The sequence below is a fragment of the Procambarus clarkii genome, chromosome 44 (assembly GCF_040958095.1).
Source record: "Procambarus clarkii isolate CNS0578487 chromosome 44, FALCON_Pclarkii_2.0, whole genome shotgun sequence".
NCBI lineage: Eukaryota > Metazoa > Arthropoda > Malacostraca > Decapoda > Cambaridae > Procambarus > Procambarus clarkii.
In genome coordinates this window covers 26,586,331-26,611,885 of record NC_091193.1, presented here as the reverse complement: position 1 = coordinate 26,611,885, position 25,555 = coordinate 26,586,331, and the positions used below count along the sequence as shown (strand labels likewise).

The 25,555-nt window shown below is 48.4% G+C and overlaps 1 protein-coding gene across 1 annotated transcript in view; it reads left to right on the top strand.

Annotated features, from left to right (window-relative positions):
• The first annotated feature begins 16,464 nt into the window (after window positions 1–16,464).
• The window catches only part of Reck (Reversion-inducing-cysteine-rich protein with kazal motifs), a 200,409-nt gene continuing 191,318 nt past the window's right edge, over window positions 16,465–25,555 (top strand). The window contains exon 1 of the mRNA XM_069300855.1: window positions 16,465–17,349. Within this exon, the coding sequence (XP_069156956.1) occupies window positions 17,232–17,349 (118 nt within the window). The 5' untranslated portion in view covers window positions 16,465–17,231. The remainder of the gene's footprint in view (window positions 17,350–25,555) is intronic.

Genomic DNA, 25,555 nt, shown 5'->3' with positions numbered 1-25,555 from the left:
ACGTCTGGTCCACCGGTGACGTCTGGTCCACCGGTGGCGTCTGGTCCACCGGTGGCGTCTGGTCCACCGGTGGCGTCTGGTCCACCGGTGACGTCTGGTCCACGGTGGCGTCTGGTCCACCGGTGGCGTCTGGTCCACCGGTGACGTCTGGTCCACCGGTGGCGTCTGGTCCACCGGTGGCGTCTGGTCCACCGGTGGCGTCTGGTCCACCGTGGCGTCTGGTCCACCGGTGTCGTCTGGTCACCGGTGGCGTCTGGTCCACCGGTGACGTCTGGTCCCGGTGGCGTCTGGTCCACCGGTGACGTCTGGTCCACCGGTGCGTATGGTCCACGGTGACGTCTGGTCTACCGGTAACGGCAAGTTTAAGGCAGCTGACTCCCCAGTTGATCACCTCTCTGTCAAAGGTATACTATATAACTCCCGGAATATCAATATTCTCTCAGGTAGTCTCAAATAGAGATAACCAGTTTATCTAGACCCAAGCTTACCATGGAACTTTAGGTTATTATTATTAACATCTTTATTGACAAAATTAATTACAATTTTGCCTAATCTGAGGATTTTGATAGTCTTATTAAAGTGAGGATAATGCTGGTATTCACTGTCACGCAGGACAGAGGGTCATACATAAGACAATAGGTCTAAACTGTAGGCCTGAAGCACATATATATCATGGTTACAATCAATGTGTTAATGTATGGATATGTGAAAACAACTTTTCTATTGTGCACTGCCACACAAGGGCAGGGATGGGTTCATAAGTGATGCAGCTTAGAGTATAAATAGAAATTGTTCTTCATTCTTTAAAATGGACAAGCAAATTTTGGGTAAATTGTTAGGATGTCGTCCAGAACACCTGAGTCAATAAAATAGTTACACAGTTGGTGGTACAAGAGGCCAGGAGGTCTAAAGTCCTTTACGGTTTCACATTCATCAATATAGTGTTCTAGTGAATGCATTAAAGGTTTATCACAGAGTTTACAATCTGAGTATTCTGGTAGTGGCTCAGCCTCACTAACCTGCCAGATGTGTCTATAGCCAAGGCGAATTCGCGCAATGACTACATCACATTGGCTGGTCCGGTTACTGTGCTGACCATACAAATACCATATTATTACAGTACAGGAACTTTAGGTGTAACTTGGTGTGGTGTAACGACCAGTTTACTCTCAGAACATATAATATGGCCATAAATATTTCATTGAGCACTTAAACCGACCGAATACAATTTCCCTTGTGTGGAGATAGCAGCCACGTCTGAGGGCTGTGGCACCCAAGTACTTGACGACGCTGGCGTCTTCCCTCCCCAATCGTGCTGTTTAATTCAACACTTCGTTAACGAGACGGAAGTGGCGTCATTTTACGCCCTAATATATTACTCTAAATTCCAGAGAACAGTTTTCCACTGTTGCTAACGCTGGGCGAGAGTTTGTGGAGTTTTAAAGCACATTTAATAAGTGCTGAATGCCTTGTGTGACAATTATTTTGCCAGCAGTGATATAACTTTCACTGCTGCGGTAATTTATCTCGGGATGGAAGGATACTTCATTTCTATATAAGTTTAATTAATTTCCAATAATTGGAATGAAAGCGAATTGAAGACTGGATTTGTTAAGAGTTAAGCAAGGAAATAATCCCGGCGTGGTCTGTGGTGGCTGAGGCAACCGTCGAGTCTAGGAACTTTTGCATTCCCTTACTGGAAATTAATATGTTAGTAAAATGAATTTCCTGACACGACGTATTCATCTTGCTGTGCCTGAGGTTAGTACTCTGGGTGTCGGAAATTTCTGACATGGTTGTAGGTGGGTGGAGTTGGGTGTAAGTGGGTGGAGGTGGGTGTAGGTGGGTGGAGGTGGGTGTAAGTGGGTGGAGGTGGGTGTAAGTGGGTGGAGGTGGGTGTAGGTGGGTGGAGGTGGGTGTAGGTGGGTGGAGGTGGGTGTAAGTGGGTGGAGGTGGGTGTAAGTGGGTGGAGGTGGGTGTAAGTGGGTGGAGGTGGGTGGAGTGAAGAGTAAGGAAGGTGATGGAGAAGCCTCTGGGCCCACTCTGTCAATGTTAATATATCGCATCCTTAATGATATCACCCCTTATTAGGGGACAACACTCACTAAGGTCGACCTTGAGGCCTCCTAGGTGCTGGTGTCGTCTTCCCAGCCCTGACACATTCTCTCAGGTGCTGGTGTCGTCTTCCCAGCCCTGACACATTCTCTCAGGTGCTGGTGTCGTCTTCCCAGCCCTGACACATTCTCTCAGGTGCTGGTGTCGTCTTCCCAGCCCTGACACATGCACTCAGGTGCTGGTGTCGTCTTCCCAGCCCTGACACATTCTCTCAGGTGCTGGTGTCGTCTTTCCAGCCCTGACACATGCTCTCAGGTGCTGGTGTCGTCTTCCCAGCCCTGACACATGCACTCAGGTGCTGGTGTCGTCTTCCCAGCCCTGACACATGCACTCAGGTGCTGGTGTCGTCTTCCCAGCCCTGACACATGCACTCAGGTGCTGGTGTCGTCTTCCCAGCCCTGACACATGCACTCAGGTGCTGGGTGCCGTCTTCCCAGCCCTGACACATGCTCTCAGGTGCTGGTGTCGTCTTCCCAGCCCTGACACATGCTCTCAGGTGCTGGTGTCGTCTTCCCAGCCCTGACACATGCTCTCAGGTGCTGGTGTCGTCTTCCCAGCCCTGACACATGCTCTAAAGTGCTGGATGTTGTCTGCCATGACACAGGCTCCGAGGTGCTAGGTGCTAGGTCTTGAGGTGTAAGGGGGGGGACGTTAATGGACACTAAGGGGACCCCTTATGGCTCAGGGTCTGGCGCAGACTGATCGTCAATCACGGCCATGATTGTACCCGAGGAAGGTAGTGTTGCTGGCCGTGATTGTGTAACACCGGATTGTAACCACAATTATAAACCCCAGCTTAACACAGGTTACCAAGCCCACTTTGACCCATACTGAACTCACCAGCTCTATGTTACACTGAATTATTTAAAAGGGGAAACTACACTGTTGTTATATCTCTAATATTAATAAAGCCTTACTTGTTGAAACACTGCTACAACCTTCCTGTTACCCGAATGTGACTTTATTTACTGATCTCCCAGGGCTCCCAGGGCTCCCAGGGCTCCCAGGGCTCCCAGGGCAGGATAAAGACCAATAATTATGAACTCGAAGGACGTAGGAACCTTGGAAATTAACGCTCAGGATAATTTATAAAAAAAACTCTTTACTTTACTTATAATCGAAGGGGGAAGTTTAATACCGAATGGCATGGAGGAACGCAGGGAGCCTCCCAACACAGCACGTAGTGAGAAATTTAATGACTCAAAATGAATCAGAGGGAACCTTACCTTACCTTGAGGTTACCTTGAGGTGCTTCCGGGGCTTAGTGTCCCCGCGGCCCGGTCGTCGACCAGGCCTCCTGGTTGTTGGACAGATCAACCAGGCTGTTGGACGCGGCTGCTCGCAGCCTGACGTATGAGTCACAGCCTGGTTGATCAGGTATCAAAGAAGAAAGATTAACTAAACAACAAAATAAATCAATATGAACTTTTTTTTTTTAAGAAAAGATACATAAATTATATCCTATATGTCTGTTAATCAATCCTACTGAGGCAATTGGGGGCAATTATCCAGGTGTCCAAAAACTCAGCAACACGTTACCTTATCCCTGGAATTACCAGCCAAATGATGTTGATGGCTCTCCACCCCAGGCCCTTGGTGGCTGCCCGAGTTCACACTCCAAATCACATTTCAAAATATCTTTGGGTCTCCCCAAGGTGGACTCCTGGACCTACCCAACGTCCTATCTGGCCCTAAGTCACACACATTATCCAGGGCTAATCCAATCATTTCAAACCTTGCCTGAGATCTGGCATTCTTACGTATAAGGTGCCAGGCACCTCCCCTTTTCCGGAGGTCTACAGCCAATCCGCGGCCTCTCCTTATCTCTACCCTACCGCCGTCCAGGCCACAAGTCAGGCCAGCCTGAAAAGTATGGTTTTACTCCCGTAGAGTGTGTCTCCTGTAGACCGGTTGACAGGTCTCCCAATCCTGAGCACTCCAGTTGCAAACTCTGTGAGCAGGAACTACGGCATGATCTCCCGCACTACATCACTGAATGCCCAGTTATTAGACCTTTCAGACCAGTTGGCATGAGGTACCTGGAGCTTTGCAATTACTTTATTCACTCTCGTATTCTTGAAGATATCCTCACAGTATACCCAAAATTTGCCAGTGCAGGCTATTAAACACATGGCTCTGTATGACTAACCATCCTGCGAGATGGGGACTTGTATTACCACTGCTACCTTATTCAATCTTGTGTTGTTGATATCCTCAAAATGCATCCGGAGTCTGCCAGTGCAGACCGCTTATCACATGCCTCTGTATGACTAACCATCCTGTGTGATGGGGATTTTATAGCATCACCTAGTTAGCTTTTTTGACACACTGTACTCCACTTCATATAGTCTAGGGTAGCTGCACTAATGCAGATGTACCTCATAACTTAATAAAAAAAAAAAAAAAAAAGACAGGTGAACAAGACCTGATTGTTCTACTTGACACACCACAGCCGCCTGTAATACCACCTTCCCAGGCAACAGCGAGGACTGGCGTGTTATAGTAAGGCTGGATTATTGCTCTCCACTTGTCATGGCCGTGACTATGGTGAGGGAAGTGGGGAAAGTGGGGAGGGGAAGGAAGGAGAGGGCAAGGGTGGGAAGAGGAAACCGGTCAATACAATGACCATTACAATTGTACCCGAAGAAGGTCGGGTTGCTGGCCATGATTGTACCCGAGGGAGGTAGGGTTGCTGGCCATGATTGTACCCGAGGGAGGTAGGGTTGCTGGCCATGATTGTACCCGAGGAAGGTCGGGTTGCTGGCCATGATTGTACCCGAGGATGGTAGTGTTGCTGGCCATGATTGTACCCGAGGAAGGTCGGGTTGCTGGCCATGATTGTACCCGAGGAAGGTCGGGTTGCTGGCCATGATTGTACCCGAGGATGGTAGTGTTGCTGGCCATGATTGTACCCGAGGAAGGTCGGGTTGCTGGCCATGATTGTACCCGAGGAAGGTCGGGTTGCTGGCCATGATTGTACCCGAGGATGGTAGTGTTGCTGGCCATGATTGTACCCGAGGATGGTAGTGTTGCTGGCCATGATTGTACCCGAGGATGGTAGTGTTGCTGGCCATGATTGTACCCGAGGAAGGTAGGGTTGCTGGCCATGATTGTACCCGAGGAAGGTAGGGTTGCTGGCTATGATTGTACCCGAGGATGGTAGTGTTGCTGGCCATGATTGTACCCGAAGAAGGTAGGGTTGCTGGCCATGATTGTACCCGAGGATGGTAGTGTTGCTGGCCATGATTGTACCCGAGGAAGGTAGGGTTGCTGGCCATGATTGTACCCGAGGGTGGAGGACAAGAGTGAGAGTACAGGGTCGCCAGGAGCAGTGCTGTTATCGCGTTTAGTGGCCATTAAGTGACGCCGCTGTTCTCACTTAGTTGTACTCGCCGTGTTGTGCTTGCGGGGGTTGAGCTCTGGCTCTTTGGTCCCGCCTCTCAACTGTCAATCAACTGGTGTACAGATTCCTGAGCCTACTGGGCTCTATCATATCTACATTTGAAACTGTGTATGGAGTCAGCCTCCACCACATCACTGCCTAATGCATTCCATCTGTTAACTACTTTGACACTGAAAAAGCTCTTTCTAACGTTCCTGTGGCTCATTTGGGTACTCAGTTTCCACCTGTCCCCTTGTTCGCCTACCACCCGTGTTAAAAAGTTTATCCATATCTACTCTGTCAATTCCTCTGAGAATTTTGAAGGTAGCGATCATGTCTCCTCTTACTCTTCTGTCTTCCCGTTTCTTGAGGTGCATTTCATGCACCTTTCCTCGTAACTCATGCCTCTCGGTTCTGGGACTAGTCTAGTGGTATACCCCTGAACTTTTTCCAGCTTCGTCTTGTGCTTGACAAGGTACGGGCTCCATGCTGGGGCCGCATACTCCAGGATTGGTCTTACAAATGTGGTGTACAAGATTCTGAATGATTCCTTACACAGGTTCCTGAACGCTGTTCTGATGTTAGCCAGCCTCGCATATGCCGCAGACGTTATTCTTTTTATGTAGGCTTCAGGAGACAGGTTTGGTGTGATATCAACTCCTAGATCTTTCTCTCTGTCCGTTTCATGAAGTACTTCATCTCCTATTCTGTATCCTGTGTCTGGCCTTCTGTTTCCACTGCCTAGTTTCATTACTTTGCATTTACTCAGGTTGAACTTTAACAGCCATTTTTTGGACCATTTATTCAGTCTGTCTAGGTCGTCTTGTAGCCTCCTACTATCATCCTCTGTTTCAATCCTCCTCATAATTTTTGCATCATCAGCAAACATTAAGAGCGAGTTTATACCCTCTGGGAGATCATTTACATATATCAGAAACAGTATGGGTCCAAGGACTGAACCCTGCGGGACTCACCTAGTGACGCCTCGCCAATCTGAGGCCTCACCCCTCACAGTGACTCGCTGTCTTCTGTTACTCAGGTACTCCTTTATCCAATGGAGTACCTTCCCTTTCACTCCAGTCTGCATCTCCAGCTTTTTCACTAGCCTCTTGTGTGGTACTGTATCAAAGGCTTTCTGACAATCCAAAAATATGCAGTCTGCCCACCCTTCTCTCTCTTGCCTGGTCGCTTGCTGTGTCTGCTGTGTGTACCTGGCAGTGAGGGCGCTGTGTGTACGCAGCTGTGTGGGCGCTGTGTGTACCTGGCTGTGAGGGCGCTGTGTGTACCTGGCTGTGAGGGCGCTGTGTGTACCTGGCTGTGTGGGCGCTGTGTGTACCTGGCTGTGAGGGCGCTGTGTGTACCTGGCTGTGTGGGCGCTGTGTGTACCCAGCTGTGAGGGCGCTGTGTGTACCCAGCTGTGTGGGCGCTGTGTGTACCTGGCTGTGAGGGCGCTGTGTGTACCCAGCTGTGTGGGCGCTGTGTGTACCTGGCTGTGAGGGCGCTGTGTGTACCTGGCTGTGTGGGCGCTGTGTGTACCTGGCTGTGTGGGCGCTGTGTGTACCTGGCTGTGTGGGCGCTGTGTGTACCTGGCTGTGAGGGCGCTGTGTGTACCTGGCTGTGTGGGCGCTGTGTGTACCTGGCTGTGAGGGCGCTGTGTGTACCTGGCTGTGTGGGCGCTGTGTGTACCCAGCTGTGAGGGCGCTGTGTGTACCCAGCTGTGTGGGCGCTGTGTGTACCTGGCTGTGAGGGCGCTGTGTGTACCCAGCTGTGTGGGCGCTGTGTGTACCTGGCTGTGAGGGCGCTGTGTGTACCTGGCTGTGTGGGCGCTGTGTGTACCTGGCTGTGTGGGCGCTGTGTGTACCTGGCTGTGTGGGCGCTGTGTGTACCTGGCTGTGTGGGCGCTGTGTGTACCTGGCTGTGTGGGCGCTGTGTGTACCCAGCTGTGAGGGCGCTGTGTGTACCTGGCTGTGTGGGCGCTGTGTGTACGCAGCTGTGTGGGCGCTGTGTGTACCTGGCTGTGTGGGCGCTGTGTGTACCTGGCTGTGTGGGCGCTGTGTGTACCTGCTGTGAGGACGCTGTGTGTACCTGGCTGTGTGGGCGCTGTGTGTACCTGCTGTGAGGGCGCTGTGTGTACCTGGCTGTGTGGGCGCTGTGTGTACCTGGCTGTGAGGGCGCTGTGTGTACCTGGCTGTGTGGGCGCTGTGTGTACCCAGCTGTGAGGGCGCTGTGTGTACCTGGCTGTGTGGGCGCTGTGTGTACGCAGCTGTGTGGGCGCTGTGTGTACCTGGCTGTGTGGGCGCTGTGTGTACCTGGCTGTGTGGGCGCTGTGTGTACCTGCTGTGAGGACGCTGTGTGTACCTGGCTGTGTGGGCGCTGTGTGTACCTGCTGTGAGGGCGCTGTGTGTACCTGGCTGTGTGGGCGCTGTGTGTACCTGGCTGTGAGGGCGCTGTGTGTACCTGGCTGTGTGGGCGCTGTGTGTACCTGGCTGTGAGGGCGCTGTGTGTACCTGGCTGTGTGGGCGCTGTGTGTACCTGGCTGTGTGGGCGCTGTGTGTACCTGGTTGTGAGGGCGCTGTGTGTACCCGGCTGTGTGGGCGCTGTGTGTACCTGGCTGTGTGGGCGCTGTGTGTACCTGGCTGTGAGGGCGCTGTGTGTACCTGGCTGTGAGGGCGCTGTGTGTACCTGGCTGTGTGGGCGCTGTGTGTACCTGGCTGTGTGGGCGCTGTGTGTACCTGGCTGTGAGGGCGCTGTGTGTACCTGGCTGTGAGGGCGCTGTGTGTACCTGGCTGTGTGGGCGCTGTGTGTACCTGGCTGTGTGGGCGCTGTGTGTACCTGGCTGTGTGGGCGCTGTGTGTACCTGGCTGTGAGGGCGCTGTGTGTACCTGGCTGTGAGGGCGCTGTGTGTACCCGGCTGTGTGGGCGCTGTGTGTACCTGGCTGTGTGGGCGCTGTGTGTACCTGGCTGTGTGGGCGCTGTGTGTACCTGGCTGTGAGGGCGCTGTGTGTAACCTGGCTGTGAGGGCGCTGTGTGTACCCGGCTGTGAGGGCGCAGTGTGTACCTGGCTGTGTGGGCGCTGTGTGTACCTGGCTGTGAGGGCGCTGTGTGTACCTGGCTGTGAGGGCGCTGTGTGTACCCGGCTGTGAGGGCGCTGTGTGTACCCGGCTGTGTGGGCGCTGTGTGTACCCGGCTGTGTGGGCGCTGTGTGTACCTGGCTGTGTGGGCGCTGTGTGTACCCGGCTGTGAGGGCGCTGTGTGTACCTGGCTGTGAGGGCGCTGTGTGTACCCGGCTGTGAGGGCGCTGTGTGTACCTGGCTGTGTGGGCGCTGTGTGTACCCGGCTGTGTGGGCGCTGTGTGTACCTGGCTGTGAGGGCGCTGTGTGTACCTGGCTGTGAGGGCGCTGTGTGTACCTGGCTGTGTGGGCGCTGTGTGTACCTGGCTGTGTGGGCGCTGTGTGTACCTGGCTGTGAGGGCGCTGTGTGTACCTGGCTGTGAGGGCGCTGTGTGTACCTGGCTGTGAGGGCGCTGTGTGTACCTGGCTGTGAGGGCGCTGTGTGTACCTGGCTGTGAGGGCGCTGTGTGTACCTGGCTGTGAGGGCGCTGGGATCACCACCCAAGGGGTCCCAGGAACAGCGCATAATAACTGTTCCTTAGATTTAAGGAAGTGTTCGGTACATCACACTGGAGGTGGGACACTTGGACTAATGGTTGGTCCTGTCACAGATACGGGGCCCCGCAGATACCCAGGCGGGCCCAGTGGGCAGCACCAGACCCACTGGGTCGCTGATGGCTCGCTATCACCGCCGCCTCCCGCCTCATAGTATCCCAGATAACCAGAATTAATGATGGCAAGTTTTGCTGCTTATGCAAATAGTTTTATCTGAGGGCCCCGCCCCCCCACACGCGGACACGGGTAGCGACGCCCTTGTGGTCGTCTCACCTCGCCTCCCCTGATGCCCACCACGATAACCAGGCCCCCACCACCTGCTCCACCCCACCCCCAGGTAAGGTGAGGGGCAAGAAGACGGCCCTCACACCAGGGATATATCCCCGACCACGACAGAAACATTTTGGCAGCGTTTCTGATCACCTTTTGCTTCTGTCTATGTAGCAACGCAGAGGCAGCTCCTGTGGGCTGCGTCTTGTACTCACCGTGTTGTGCTGGCGGGGGCTGAGCTCTGGCTCTTTGGTCCCGCCTCTCAACTGTCAATCAACTGGTGTACAGGTTCCTGAGCCTACTGGGCTCTATCATATCTACACTTGAAACTGTGTATGGAGTCAGCCTCCACCACATCACTGCCTAATGCATTCCAACTGTTAACTACTCTGACAGTGAAAAAGTTCTTTCTAACGTCCCTGTGGCTCATCTGGGTACTAAGTTTCCACCTTTGTCCCCTTGTTCTTGTTCCGCCCGTGTTAAATAGTTTGTACTATTTAAGCGTGTTTGTTAAAGTTTGTCCACCCTGTCAATTCCCCTGAGAATTTCCTAGGTGGTGATCATGTCTCCCTTTACTCTTCTGTATTGCAAGGATGTGAGATTCAGCTCCTTTAGCTTTTCCTCGTAACTCATTCTTCTTTGTTCCGGGACCAGTCTGGTGGCATACCGCTGAATCTTCTCTAACTTTGTTTTATGTTTAACTAGGTATGGACTCCAGGCTGGAGCTGCATACTCCAGGATTGGTCTGACTTAAGTGGTATGCAGGGTCCTGAACAATTCCTTACACAAGTTTCTAAAGCCACTTCTTATGTTGGCCAGTCTAGCATATGTCCCTGATGATATTCTTTTGATGTGGGCCTCTGGGGACAGGTTCGGTGTGATATCAACCCCCAGATCTTTCTCTTTATTTGACTCTTGCAGGATTTCACCTCCCAGAAAATTGTGTTCAGCCTCCTGTTTCCCTTCACCTAATTTAATTACTTTACATTTTACTGAGTTGAACTTCAGCAGCCATTTTCTAGACCATTCCACCAGCTTGTCCAGGTCATCCTGTAGTCTCTGTCTATCTTCATCTGTCTTGGTTCTTCTCATAATTTTTGCATCATCAGCAAACATTGAGAGGAACGAGTCTATACCCTCCGGAAGATCGTTTACATATATCAGTAACATGGCGGGTCCAAGTACAGAGCCGTATTGCACCACCAACATATGCACTGATGACGCTTCTCTTAGGCCTGTCAGTGCATGCACTCTTTCCCTTCATACATCTTCCTGCATCAGTTGGTTTACGGCACACATCTGTGATGAACCTACAAGAGTTGACGTCAACGAGAACGTCGAGGAATGGAATCCTGCCTCCTTCACTTTTCTCAACAGTGAACTTTAAGCCTGAGAATTGATTGTAACTTGACCACGAAGCCTCTCCAATGTGTTATCATTGTCAACACACACGAATATGTGGTCGACATATCTGCAGTAGACACCAAGGTTCAGTCCTTCCCTCTGCATGATGGACGACTCAACATGAGACACGAATGCCTGGGCCAACAAGACCCCCAATGGGGACCCCACTGTCACGCCATCAACCTTTTTTCTTTATTAACACACTTAGGTACATCTGCATTTGTGCAGCTGCCCTAGACTATATCAAGGAGAATACAGTGTGTGTCACAAAGCTAGCTCCATGATGCTAAAATCCCCATCACACAGGATGGTTAGTCATACAGAGGCACGTGATCAGTAGTGTGCAGGTAGAGTTTACCCTCTGACCACAGGAAAGGAGGTAGAGTGGTGCAGGTCTTCAACATGTCCCGTAAGACAGTCGAGGTACCCTGAGTGGAGGGAGGTGCTCTCGTTGACACACATACTCCAATATTATGTTTATGTTTATTTCCGCTGGAACGTTAGTGAATAGACTTTCAACATCAAGGGAAGACATGATCCCACGGGTTGGCTCTCCTGGATTCTCTGATATATCTATATCAATAAAAATGGAAATGTTCGTTTGTTCAAAACCACTAATCTCCGAAAGTTCTTAACCAATTGCTTTGAAATTTTCACACAACGTTCCATTCACATCCGAGCGAGGTTTTATATACATACTAAATAGATGCCTCACCTGTGACAGGTAAAAACATTCTTTTTTTTTAAGAAACAGCGCCATCTCTTGCAAGTAAGAGCAACAAACGCTATAATAAATATGTTACGATTCCATTTCAATGTTTCTGATTTCAATGATAATTTAAGTTTTCATAAATTTCGATTTATATTCATAGATTATGATTTATTTTAATTTTGATTTAATTATTTTGTGTGACAATGCGTTGAAATTGAGCTGTGTTATTTACCATACCGTTAATTTCGTGAGCATAGTTATTTTTTTTTTGTTTTTTTCATTTTTTTAAATGTTTTTCTTATATTTCAGTGATGGGAACATCAGATCATTTCATGTTCCCAATTTTCTGATAGGAACATCAGATCGTTTGGGAATGCATCGGACAAAGGAGTGGGGAATGGTGGGAAGAACAAGGGGACGGGGGGAGTGAGGAATGATTGGGAGGACGAGGTGATGGGGGAAGGGGAGTGGTGAGGAGGACTGGGAAACAGGGAGAGACATTACAGTTGCTGTAGTTCAGCAACTGTAATGTGTAGTTCCTGAACTACAGCAACGCATGGCCGGATACAGCTAGTATTATATATGTATGTATATTTTATATATATATATATATATATATATATATATATATATATATATATATATATATATATATATATATATATATATATATATATATATATATATATATATATATATATATATATATATATATATATATATATTTTGGTAGCAGTCTTTCCTGTAGACATATATTATTAAATATGACCGAAATAGTAAGATTAATAATTCTAACACGAATTTTCTCGATCTTTCTTACGTTTCTTTTCACTGTTGATGGTAATTCAAAAATCAATTCTCCAAAATTCATTTTTATTTCTAGTCTGATGCGACACTTGAGCGCGTTTCGTAAAACTTATTACATTTTCAAAGACTTTAGTTTACACACACACACACAACTTTAACTGAATAGAGCTTAAACATCTTTCGAGTTTTTATACCTGCATTTGGGTGAAGCGACATGTTACAATAGTTTTGGATGAGGTGAAAATAAACTTTTAACACAAGACAGAACACGAAACAATGAGTATTATTAAAGGTAGGTAACTGCAGAAGGCCTATTTTTATTGGCCCATATTTCTTGATGCTTCTATATTGGTATGGAGTCTTGAAGTGGGTAGAATATAGTTGTGCATTAATTGGCTGTTGATTGCTGGTGTTGACTTCTTAATGTGTAGTGCCTCGCAAACGTCAAGCCGCCTGCTATCGCTGTATCTATCGATGATTTCTGTGTTGTTTGCTAAGATTTCTCTGGTGATGGTTTGGTTGTGGGAAGAGACTATATGTTCCTTAATGGAGCCCTGTTGCTTATGCATCGTTAAACGCCTGGAAAGAGATGTTGTTGTCTTGCCTATATACTGAGTTTTTGAGGCTTACAGTCCCCAAGAGGGCATTTGAAGGCATAGACGACGTTGGTCTCTTTTAAAGCGTTCTGCTTTGTGTCTGGAGAGTTTCTCATGAGAAGGCTGGCCGTTTTTCTGGTTTTATAGTAAATTGTCAGTTGTATCTTCTGATTTTTGTCTGTAGGGATAACGTTTCTACTAACAATATCTTTCAGGACCCTTTCCTCCGTTTTATGGGCTGTGGAAAAGAAGTTCCTGTAAAATAGTCTAATAGGGGGTATAGGTGTTGTGTTAGTTGTCTCTTCAGAGGTTGCATGGCGTTTCACTTTCCTTCTTATGATGTCTTCCACGAAACCATTGGAGAAGCCGTTGTTGACTAGGACCTGCCTTACCCTACAGAGTTCTTCGTCGACTTGCTTCCATTCTGAGCTGTGGCTAAGAGCACAGTCGACATAAGCGTTAACAACACTCCTCTTGTACCTGTCCTGGGCAGTCACTGTTGGCATTCAGGCACATTCCTATGTTTGTTTCCTTAGTGTAGACAACTTCCTTAGTGTCTACACTTAGTGTAGTGTCAGGGGGGGGGTAGAAATAGCCTAAGCTACTCTATCCCTTTGAGATGTATTTATTGCTTATCTCAATAAACATACTTGAACTTGAACTTGTGTATACAATGGCAGCAACATTATCTGCCTGTATGTAATATTATTAAATGGTGTCGGATTTTCCGACATCACAAGCGGAGAGCAAATGAAGAACTGCAAATTAATGGTGTAACACTTGAATGGGTTGACCACTATCGGTACCTTGGCGTCACTGTCGGCTCTAACAAGGGGAAGAAAGAGGAGCTCAACCAACTCATAGGAACACGCAAAAGTCGACTGAGGACACTGAAAGCTATGACCTGGAATGGACATGGAGCCTCTATTGCCGTGCTTAAAATGATGTACACAGCCTATGTGCGCTCCGTCATAGACTATGCCGCACCAGTTCTGTGCACCTACTCCCAAAGCGATATGAAAAGGCTTGAAAGCGTTCAAAATGAAGCCATGACAATCATTCTTGGAGTTCCAAGAACTGCCAAAACGTCTAATCTACGAGAGGAGTTGTCCCTTCCCAGTGTTAAAAGCAGAATTTCTCCAGGCTGGTGTTACAGATGTTTAAGGAGCTGAATGCTAAGCTTGCAATTAGGATAGCCAGAGATCCCCATTACAATGATATTGCTAAGAAAAAACTGAGCTTCTGTGCTACTTCAAGGGGGAAACAGGAGAAGCAAAAAATGGCATCACAGAGCAGTCTGCTACCTGGAAGAGCTTCACCTGCTTGAGCAAGCCCGTGAGCTCCTGCCTGTAGAGAGGTTACCTCCCTGGGAGGATGACTCATGCAAGATCATCATCAATGAAATGGCAACTGAAAAAATCCAACATGATACCACAAGAAATGAGTCACAAGTATCTCGAGGAAATTTATAAAGAAGGCCGGAGATGAACTAGATCAAATCTTACACTGATGGGTCATCTAATCCTGTCAATGGCAGGGCTGGTGCAGCATACACGGTAATTAAGGATAATACCTTTCCAACGCAGAAATGAAGAAAAAGCACGTATTGAGAACTATGCCTCTTCAACGCAAGCATAGCTAACTGCCATTGTTATGGCGTTAAGGTTTCTTGAACGAAACACTAATGGTGCAGTGATTTGCACTGATTCAAAAGCAGCACTGCAAAGCCTAAGTAAAAATCGGGCAGAAAATCTTGCAATAGTCGCTGAAATTAAGAGCTGTGAGAGTACTTACCAATCAGGGAAGAGTCATCAAGTTTCTGTGGATCCCCTCCCATGTTGGAATATGTGGGAATGAACGAGGCAGATGTGCTGGCTGCTGAAGGTGCTGAAGGAGACCATATTGAATACTTCATACCCAAGACTCTAACTACAAATTAGAGGTATTGTCAGGCAACATCACCGTGACAAGGTAACTGAGGAAAGGAGGATAGAAGCACAAACCAGTGAATCTGTACGATGGTACAACATGGTTGCAGCTGGCAATCCCAATCATTATGGACGAATAGGAGGAGGACGAGGGAGAGAATCAGTGATAGCGAGAATCCGTCTGGGATACAAATATCCATGGAGATACGGGATAGAAAGCGACTGTTGATCATCGAAGTTGTAGAATTGGAGATGAGAGTGACGGACACCGCCTTGACCACTATCTACGTGAATGTGAACACCTGAGAGACATTAGGAACTATGTGTTGAATAATAAACCCCACATTGTTTGAGTTAGGAAAACACTATTTGTCAAATATTGATACTGTTCTTAAAAGATTCCCCCATTTTGCACCCGCAAGATAACGTAAGCTTTTAAGGGTTGATAATGTTAATCTTTTGTTTGAGGAGCTGTTCACTTGAGACAGTTAAGCAAGTCCCAGCTGTGTCTGGGTACAAGTGACAGGATGAACAACCCAGCGGGTTTTCTTCCTATTGGGAAGTGTTGTACATGCTGCTATGGCGGTATGTCCACTCACAGGATGAGTGGCGCTGCCCAATACTGTCACTATGGCGGTGTGTTCACTCACAGGATGAGTGGCGCTGCCCAATACTGTCACTATGGCGGTGTGTCCACTCACAGGATGAGTGGCGCTGCCCAATACTGTCACTATGGCGGTGTGTCCACTCACAAGATGAGTGGCGCTGCCCAATACTGTCACTATGGCGGTGTGTCCACTCACAAGATGAGTGGCGCTGCCCAATACTGTCACTATGGCGGTGTGTCCACTCACAAGATGAGTGGCGCTGCCCAATACTGTCACTATGGCGGTGTGTCCACTCACAGGATGAGTGACGCTGCCCAATACTGTCACTATGGTGGTGTGTCCACTCACAGGATGAGTGACGCTGCCCAATACTGTCACTATGGTGGTGTGTCCACTCACAGGATGAGTGGCGCTGCCCAATACTGTCACTATGGCGGTGTGTCCACTCACAAGATGAGTGGCGGTGCCCAATAAACTCGCCCCTCGGGGCAAAATTAAAAAAAAAATTAACACAGGTCGGGATAGATAACACAGGGGGGACGGGATAGTTAACACAGGGGGGACGGAATAGATAACACAGGGGGGACGGGATAGTTAACACGGGGGACGGGATAGATAACACAGGGGGGACGGGATAGTTAACACGGGGGACGGGATAGATAACACAGGGGGGACGGGATAGATAACACAGGGGGACGGGATAGATAACACAGGGGGGACGGGATAGATAACACAGGGGGACGGGATAGATAACACAGGGGGGACGGGATAGTTAACACAGGGGGACGGGATAGATAACACAGGGGGACGGGATAGATAACACAGGGGGACAGGAGGGAGGGAGGGAAGAACATGTATGTAAATATATATAATCCGCCATGATCTAGTTGGCAACAGCCTAGCGACGTCAACATTCAGATTCCGGATTGAGCGGAGGGTCGACGGTAGGGCTCGCCAGTCACCCGCTCGACGCCGTGAGGGAAGGTTGTGCGCGTTCACTCCCCGAAGTCCCTGACACGAGGTACTCTCCACGCCTGCAAGCGGCTAACCAACTTTTTCTGTTAAGAATTTAGTCGCAGCGTTGCCAGGTGAAGGTGTTAGTGCAATGGAGTCTAGGTCTTCAGCGGCCTCATGTAGAGTTTTGTGCATATCTAAGGGAGAGTGAATGGCTTCCTTGAAGCATAGGACTTAAGTGCTGGAAGAGGTGAGAGTAGTAGGCTGTGTGACACTTGGGATGTGAAGGCTCGCCTCGGCAGTGGCGAGTGTAGAGCACACACACTCCGGCGAAGAACCCGTCGGTGCAGTTCGCCTGACGGACCCTCCGCTGCTACAGGTGTTGACGGTCCAGCTGGGGCCGCCCCGACGCCGACCACACCACCCACGACCACTCCACGCCCGACCACACCACCCACGACCGCCCCACGCCCGACCACACCACCCACGACCGCCCCACGCCCGACCACACCACCCACGACCGCCCCACGCCCGACCACACCACCCACGACCGCCCCACGCCCGACCACACCACCCACGACCGCCCCACGCCCGACCACACCACCCACGCCCGACCACACCACGACCGCCCCACGCCCGACCACACCACCACGACCGCCCCACGCCCGACCACACCACCCACGATCGCCCCCACGCCCGACCGCCCATAGCACGGCTGACCGCAGGGGCGAGGGGAGACGCCCATACAAGCATCAGGTGGGGCGTGGCAGAGGATGGGTGTGGATGGGGTATGAGAGACGGGGGGCACCACCCCCGGGGGCAGCGGGTGGGCCGCCCTCGGTGCCAGGGCGTGGCCCTCCTGCTGTGGGTGACGGCACTCACCACCACCGCCGCCGCCGCCGACAACGGTAAGTACCGCACTATATACACAAATATACATATACACCAAATTCCTCATATACGAATTTCAGTGCAATGTCAATATTCTACAGGCAGCTGCCGATCATATTATGATATTCATTTTTTTATCTTATTTTTATTTATATATACAAGAGTTGTTACATTCTTGTAGAGCCACTATCAGGCGTAGTGTTCGGGCAGGTCCTTAATCCTATGGTCCCGGGCATACGACCCCGCGGAAAATCGTTTAACAACCAGGTACCCTATTTACTGTTGAGTTAAACAGAGGCTACTGTTAAGGATTTGCGTCCAGCAAATTCTCCCCGGCCGGGATACGAACCCAGGACAAAGCGCTCGCGAAACGCCAGGCGAGCGTCTTAACCACTACACGACGGGGACTGCTTAATCGATCGATCAATGGATCATTAAAGGTATTGGATCAGATATGAGGCAGTCACACGGAGGTTTTAACTCAACTCGCTCACATTTTCACAGGCACTTCAGTTAGAATAAAAACAAAGTTTAAATACAAGGCCGAGTGCATAATATTTTCTTCCTTTGGCAGGTGTTCTTTAACGTTTGGTAGGAACCATAGGCGCTGAATCCTGCCAGGACACTGGCTCAGGTTAGCAGGTGTGAGAAGCTCTCATCAGAATACTGGTAGGAACCATAGGCGCTGAATCCTGCCAGGACACTGCTCAGGTTAGCAGGTGTGAGAAGCTCTCATCAGAATACTGGTAGGAACCATAGGCGCTGAATCCTGCCAGGACACTGCTCAGGTTCAGCAGGTGTGAGAAGCTCTCATCAGAATACTGGTAGGAACCATAGGCGCTGAATCCTGCCAGGACACTGCTCAGGTTAGCAGGTGTGAGAAGCTCTCATCAGAATACTGGTAGGAACCATAGGCGCTGAATCCTGCCAGGACACTGCTCAGGTCAGCAGGTGTGAGAAGCTCTCATCAGAATACTGGTAGGAACCATAGGCGCTGAATCCTGCCAGGACACTGCTCAGGTCAGCAGGTGTGAGAAGCTCTCATCAGAATACTGGTAGGAACCATAGGCGCTGAATCCTGCCAGGACACTGCTCAGGTTAGCAGGTGTGAGAACCTCTCATCAGAATACTGGTAGGAACCATAGGCGCTGAATCCTGCCAGGACACTGCTCAGGTCAGCAGGTGTGAGAAGCTCTCATCAGAATACTGGTAGGAACCATAGGCGCTGAATCCTGCCAGGACACTGCTCAGGTTAGCAGGTGTGAGAACCTCTCATCAGAATACTGGTAGGAACCATAGGCGCTGAATCCTGCCAGGACACTGCTCAGGTCAGCAGGTGTGAGAAGCTCTCATCAGAATACTGGTAGGAACCATAGGCGCTGAATCCTGCCAGGACACTGCTCAGGTCAGCAGGTGTGAGAAGCTCTCATCAGAATACTGGTAGGAACCATAGGCGCTGAATCCTGCCAGGACACTGCTCAGGTCAGCAGGTGTGAGAAGCTCTCATCAGAATACTGGTAGGAACCATAGGCGCTGAATCCTGCCAGGACACTGCTCAGGTCAGCAGGTGTGAGAAGCTCTCATCAGAATACTGGTAGGAACCATAGGCGCTGAATCCTGCCAGGACACTGCTCAGGTCAGCAGGTGTGAGAAGCTCTCATCAGAATACTGGTAGGAACCATAGGCGCTGAATCCTGCCAGGACACTGCTCAGGTTCAGCAGGTGTGAGAAGCTCTCATCAGAATACTGGTAGGAACCATAGGCGCTGAATCCTGCCAGGACACTGCTCAGGTTAGCAGGTGTGAGAAGCTCTCATCAGAATACTGGTAGGAACCATAGGCGCTGAATCCTGCCAGGACACTGCTCAGGTTAGCAGGTGTGAGAAGCTCTCATCAGAATACTGGTAGGAACCATAGGCGCTGAATCCTGCCAGGACACTGCTCAGGTTAGCAGGTGTGAGAACCTCTCATCAGAATACTGGTAGGAACCATAGGCGCTGAATCCTGCCAGGACACTGCTCAGGTTAGCAGGTGTGAGAACCTCTCATCAGAATACTGGTAGGAACCATAGGCGCTGAATCCTGCCAGGACACTGCTCAGGTTAGCAGGTGTGAGAACCTCTCATCAGAATACTGGTAGGAACCATAGGCGCTGAATCCTGCCAGGACACTGCTCAGGTTAGCAGGTGTGAGAAGCTCTCATCAGAATACTGGTAGGAACCATAGGCGCTGAATCCTGCCAGGACACTGCTCAGGTTAGCAGGTGTGAGAACCTCTCATCAGAATACTGGTAGGAACCATAGGCGCTGAATCCTGCCAGGACACTGCTCAGGTTAGCAGGTGTGAGAACCTCTCATCAGAATACTGGTAGGAACCATAGGCGCTGAATCCTGCCAGGACACTGCTCAGGTCAGCAGGTGTGAGAAGCTCTCATCAGAATACTGGGAACCGCACAAGTAAATAAAGACTAAAACTCTTAGATGAATTTCAAGAAAGTAGCATAGTGCTAACAGGAACTAGCAGATCCATTGTTGTTTAAAAATGAAATATGTGCAACAAAACATATGTATGGAGCAAGTAAGACAATTCAGCAGACTAACAGACGTTATCTTGAGGTTATCTTGAGATGATTTCGGGGCTTTAGTGTCCCCGCGGCCCGGTCCTCGACCAGGCCTCCACCCCCAGGAAGCAGCCCGTGACAGCTGACTAACTCCCAGGTACCTATTTACTGCTAGGTAACAGGGGCATTCAGGGTGAAAGAAACTTTGCCCATTTGTTTCTGCCTCGTGCGGGAATCGAACCCGCGCCACAGAATTACGAGTCCTGCGCGCTATCCACCAGGCTACGAGGCCCCTACGACGTTGTCACAGCTTCAATACCGTAGGGCTGCAGGTGTGTCCGGCAGGTCGGCTTGTATAGGGATCTGGATAAAGTCAAGTGTAGAGTGTGTGGACAAAGACAGGGACACACACTACAGAATTATATCTTGTAAAAATTGAGCCATTTGATATGTGGACTCACGCTACATAAAATACCAACCATCATATTACAAATGATAATATATCTGAAATCCTTGCACTGTATCCATTTCTCGCTTCTAGTAGATAGATGACATGTAAAAGATTACGAGTAGTCAGGGGCATTGTGAATGAAGATTGGGCAGTGTGAATGAAGATTGGGCAGTGTGAATGAAGATTGGGCAGTGTGAATGAAGATTGGGCATTGTGAATGAAGATTGGGCAGTGTGAATGAAGATTGGGCAGTGTGAATGAAGATCGGGCAGTGTGAATGAAGATTGGGCAGTGTGAATGAAGATTGGGCATTGTGAATGAAGATTGGGCAGTGTGAATGAAGATTGGGCAGTGTGAATGAAGATTGGGCAGTGTGAATGAAGATTGGGCAGTGTGAATGAAGATTGGGCATTGTGAATGAAGATTGGGCAGTGTGAATGAAGATTGGGCAGTGTGAATGAAGATTGGGCAGTGTGAATGAAGATTGGGCAGTGTGAATGAAGATTGGGCAGTGTGAATGAAGATTGGGCAGTGTGAATGAAGATTGGGCAGTGTGAATGAAGATTGGGCAGTGTGAATGAAGATTGGGCAGTGTGAATGAAGATTGGGCAGTGTGAATGAAGATTGGGCAGTGTGAATGAAGATTGGGCAGTGTGAATGAAGATTGGGCAGTGTGAATGAAGATTGGGCAGTGTGAATGAAGATTGGGCAGTGTGAATGAAGAATCAATAACAATGAAGAACCAGTTCTTCAACGACCCTCAAATACCTCATATAAATAGTATTAGCAAAACATATTGTTTATATATTTTTTTATACATTCAAGGGTTACCTTACCTTGAGGTGCTCCGGGGCTTAGCGTCCCCGCGGCCCGGTCGTTGACCAGACCTCCTGGTTGCTGGACTGATCAACCAGGCTGTTGGACGCGGCTGCTCGCAGCCTGACGTATGAGTCACAGCCTGGTTGATCTGGTATCCATTCTTTTTCTAGGGTTCTTACATTCTTTTTACGCCACTGGCACGCATAGCGTTTCGAGCAGGTCCTTAATCCTATTTTATCTCCGGAATATGGCCGCCAAATCGTTTAACAACCAGGGTAAATCTACCTAGTAAAGATCTACCTTAAGTAGTAAAGATCTACCTTAAGTGTATAATATAAAGTAACTACATATATGTTGCACCAAATTTTGTTATAAGCTGTCATTACCATTGTAAAGTGCGCAGGTTAGGTGTAATTGTTAATATTTTTGCCGAGGTTGTGATTAATGCGGACAATTGTAGGAGGGTTGAGAGCGTGTGGTAATACTGGGCACCACCTGGACAATGTGGACATTGCCAAATCTAACTAAGAATAATATCTGGGAATCATAATTTGAAGGGATTTTGAGGCGGAAAACCCATGAATAGATGTACTTTAACTTGCCCTGTTAGACTCCACTTAGATTGTGCAGTTCAGGTTTGATGTCTGTGCTATAGGATGGACATATAGGTTTACTAGAAAATGAACAGAGAAAGATGAAGAAGTTAATCCCAGGAACTAGAAACCTTCCTTGTGAAGAGAGATTATACCAGCTGCATCTGCTAAACTTTATCTATTTCAAAAATCAATTTAAATAATTTTTGTACAAGTTTTGGGTCTTATTTTATTATCGTCCTGTTTGTATATCGTTGCAAATTTATAAATAGTGTTGTTAAATCCACATTTATAAATCATCTACATAAGTAATCACTGGTGCGGTGGTGAGAGTACCAGTGTTGTTGATGCGGTGAGCCCTGGCGGCCTGGGTTCGAATCCTCTGAGGGGTTGTAGAGTTTGTGATATATATGCTTGGGGACCATTCAAGATTTGCTCACATTCGTGATAAACAACAGAGGTCCTTTTATGCTAAGTTTGTTTCCTTTTAGATTACCATGCCCTAATCCAAGCTAGGGTACCCTGCCCCATCGTACCCTGCTTCTCCTCTCGCGTGAGTGACTCGTCAAGCCCAGTATCAAAGGATTATAGTCAAGGTATAACACGTGTCAAGCATTTCCACAATAACAAACTTGAACTATGCTGGAAGAGTCCCATATCCCACCTTAATTTCAGCACCACATTCGCAACCCTCCATGACTCGACTTAATGATTTAGTAAATATGGAAGACAAGGGCTAAATTAACCAGTCCGTCCTCCTATGGTTTCCGAAGGTCAAGAAAGTGTCTTTTTAAAGTGCCCCTTATCCTAACCTACCAGCGGACCCAAAACAGAAAACATGACTATGTCAATTTCGTCAGCCGCTTCCATTTTCTAGTACAATTTTTGGCCTTAGAGTACAACCCGTTCTCGCAATTGCTTATAGTCAATATCTTGCTTATGAATAAGTGCATATGTGACATACTAATTTATTGTGAATATTTCAGTATACCTTGAAATGCTGAATAGAAAACCACAACCTAACCTAACCTTCTTAAATTAATATGTTAAGAAGGTTAGGTTTATAAGATATTACAATTAGTACTGAACCTTTACCTATATTGATATTACACTTTTATAAAAGTAATAAAACAAAACTAAAATATTTAAATAAATTGTAAAGTAACTCAGAATATTGTCAAATTTTGTATAAAATATCTATTGTTTAATAAAACTGAGAGGAAAAGTTAGTGCCTTGAAAAAAATATGGCTTGGGATATGTCACATATATACTTATTTATAAGCAAAATAGTGACTATAAACAATAAGTCAAATATGTGCTGTTTTGTGCGAGAGCGGGTTGTAGAGTGTACGTCAAAATGCGACGCTCTATTAGGAGGCCGGATTGAACTAACATGGTCAGACTGCTACACCACCACCAGGGTTTACTGATGTCCAGGAGTGGAAGTAGTCTCTGTACCAGAGACTTAACATTCCCGGGATGATGACAGCTAAGCAAGTCCCAACTGTGTCTGGGTACAAGTGACAGGATGAACAACCCAGCGGGTTTTCTTCCTATTGGGGAGTGTTGTACATGCTGCTATGGCGGTGTGTCCACTCACAGGACGAGTGGCGCTGCCCAATACTGTCACTATGGCGGTGTGTCCACTCACAAGATGAGTGGTGCTGCCCAATACTGTCACTATGGCGGTGTGTCCACTCACAGGATGAGTGGCGCTGCCCAATACTGTCACTATGGCGGTGTGTCCACTCACAGGATGAGTGGCGCTGCCCAATACTGTCACTATGGTGGTGTGTCCACTCACAGGATGAGTGGCGCTGCCCAATACTGTCACTATGGCGGTGTGTCCACTCACAAGATGAGTGGCGCTGCCCAATACTGTCACTATGGTGGTGTGTCCACTCACAGGATGAGTGACGCTGCCCAATACTGTCACTATGGTGGTGTGTCCACTCACAGGATGAGTGGCGCTGCCCAATACTGTCACTATGGCGGTGTGTCCACTCACAGGATGAGTGACGCTGCCCAATACTGTCACTATGGCGGTGTGTCCACTCACAGGATGAGTGACGCTGCCCAATACTGTCACTATGGCGGTGTGTCCACTCACAGGATGAGTGACGCTGCCCAATACTGTCACTATGGCGGTGTGTCCACTCACAGGATGAGTGACGCTGCCCAATACTGTCACTATGGCGGTGTGTCCACTCACAGGATGAGTGGCGCTGCCCAATACTGTCACTATGGCGGTGTGTCCACTCACAGGATGAGTGGCGCTGCCCAATACTGTCACTATGGCGGTGTGTCCACTCACAGGATGAGTGAGTAAAACTCACTCAAAACTACTAAAAAGTAAAAGTAAAGTAAAACTACTAAACTATTACTACTAAAAAAGTACTACAACTAAAAAACTACTAAACTCGATTAATGAGGTGGTAGAGGTACTTGGAATTAAGGTAGAGAAAATAAACCTAATTATTATTCTAATATATAAACCGCCAGATACAACGGTTGAGGAATTCACAGAGCAGATGCACAAAATAGAGAACATCCTTGATAATCTAGCAAACACAGCTCCAGATATTATCTTCCTTGGAGATTTCAATTTACCGAGTCTAAGATGGAGAACGGCAAACACAAATATCATAGCAGGGAATGACCCGGGAAATAACCAACCACAAGTCAGAGAACTTTTGAGATTCTGTGACAAATTCTCGCTCAATCAACAGATTACAGAACCAACTAGAAACGAAAACACACCAGACTTGTTATTCACAATCAATGATTAGAGAGACATTACAATCTCAGATACTACATACTCAGACCATAAGCTATGAAATGCAAACTAAAATAAGTAACGGTAGTAGGTCTAAGAGACCCAACAAGCGAGAAGGGGTATTCAGTCAATTCCATTTCAACAATAAGACGATCGACTGGGCGAAAATAAATGTAGACCTTGCAACCATTCAATGGGAGACGGTCTTAAGCGACAAAACTCCCACAGAGAGAATAGCTCAACTGACAGCTGAAGCTTACAAGGTCTGCTTGAAGCACGTGCCTGTGAGGAGGGGCAGAAAGAGGACCACTCTAGAAAGAGAACGCAGACGACTGTACAGGAGAAGGGAAAAATAACTGAAATACTTAGGCAGACACGACTATCACAAGAAAGGAAAATAAGCCTAAACGGAGATTGAAGAAATAGAACAAACGTTGAAGCGATCATATGAGTCTGAGGAAATGGAATTGGAACAGAAAGCTATACAAGAGATAAAGAAAAATTCGAAATAATTTTTAACATATGCAAAATCAAAATCTAAAATCTCCACCAGTATTGGATTGTTAATTACAACTGAAGGTACGTACACAGAGGACAACAAAGAAATTAGTGAAATTCTAAGAAGCCAGTATGAGGCTATGTTTAGCACACCAATAAACAACATGAAAGTTGATGACCCAGACAGCTTCTTTATGAATGACATTCAAGCTGCAGATAATATAACTAATCTAGCACCCACCACTGGTGCTAGACCACCGGTGGACCAGCACCCACCACTGGTGCTAGACCACCGGTGGACCAGCACCCACCACTGGTGCTAGACCACCGGTGGACCAGCACCCACCACTGGTGCTAGACCACCGGTGGACCAGCACCCACCACTGGTGCTAGACCACCGGTGGACCAGCACCCACCACTGGTGCTAAACCACCGGTGGACCAGCACCCACCACTGGTGCTAGACCACCGGTGGACCAGCACCCACCACTGGTGCTAGACCACCGGTGGACCAGCACCCACCACTGG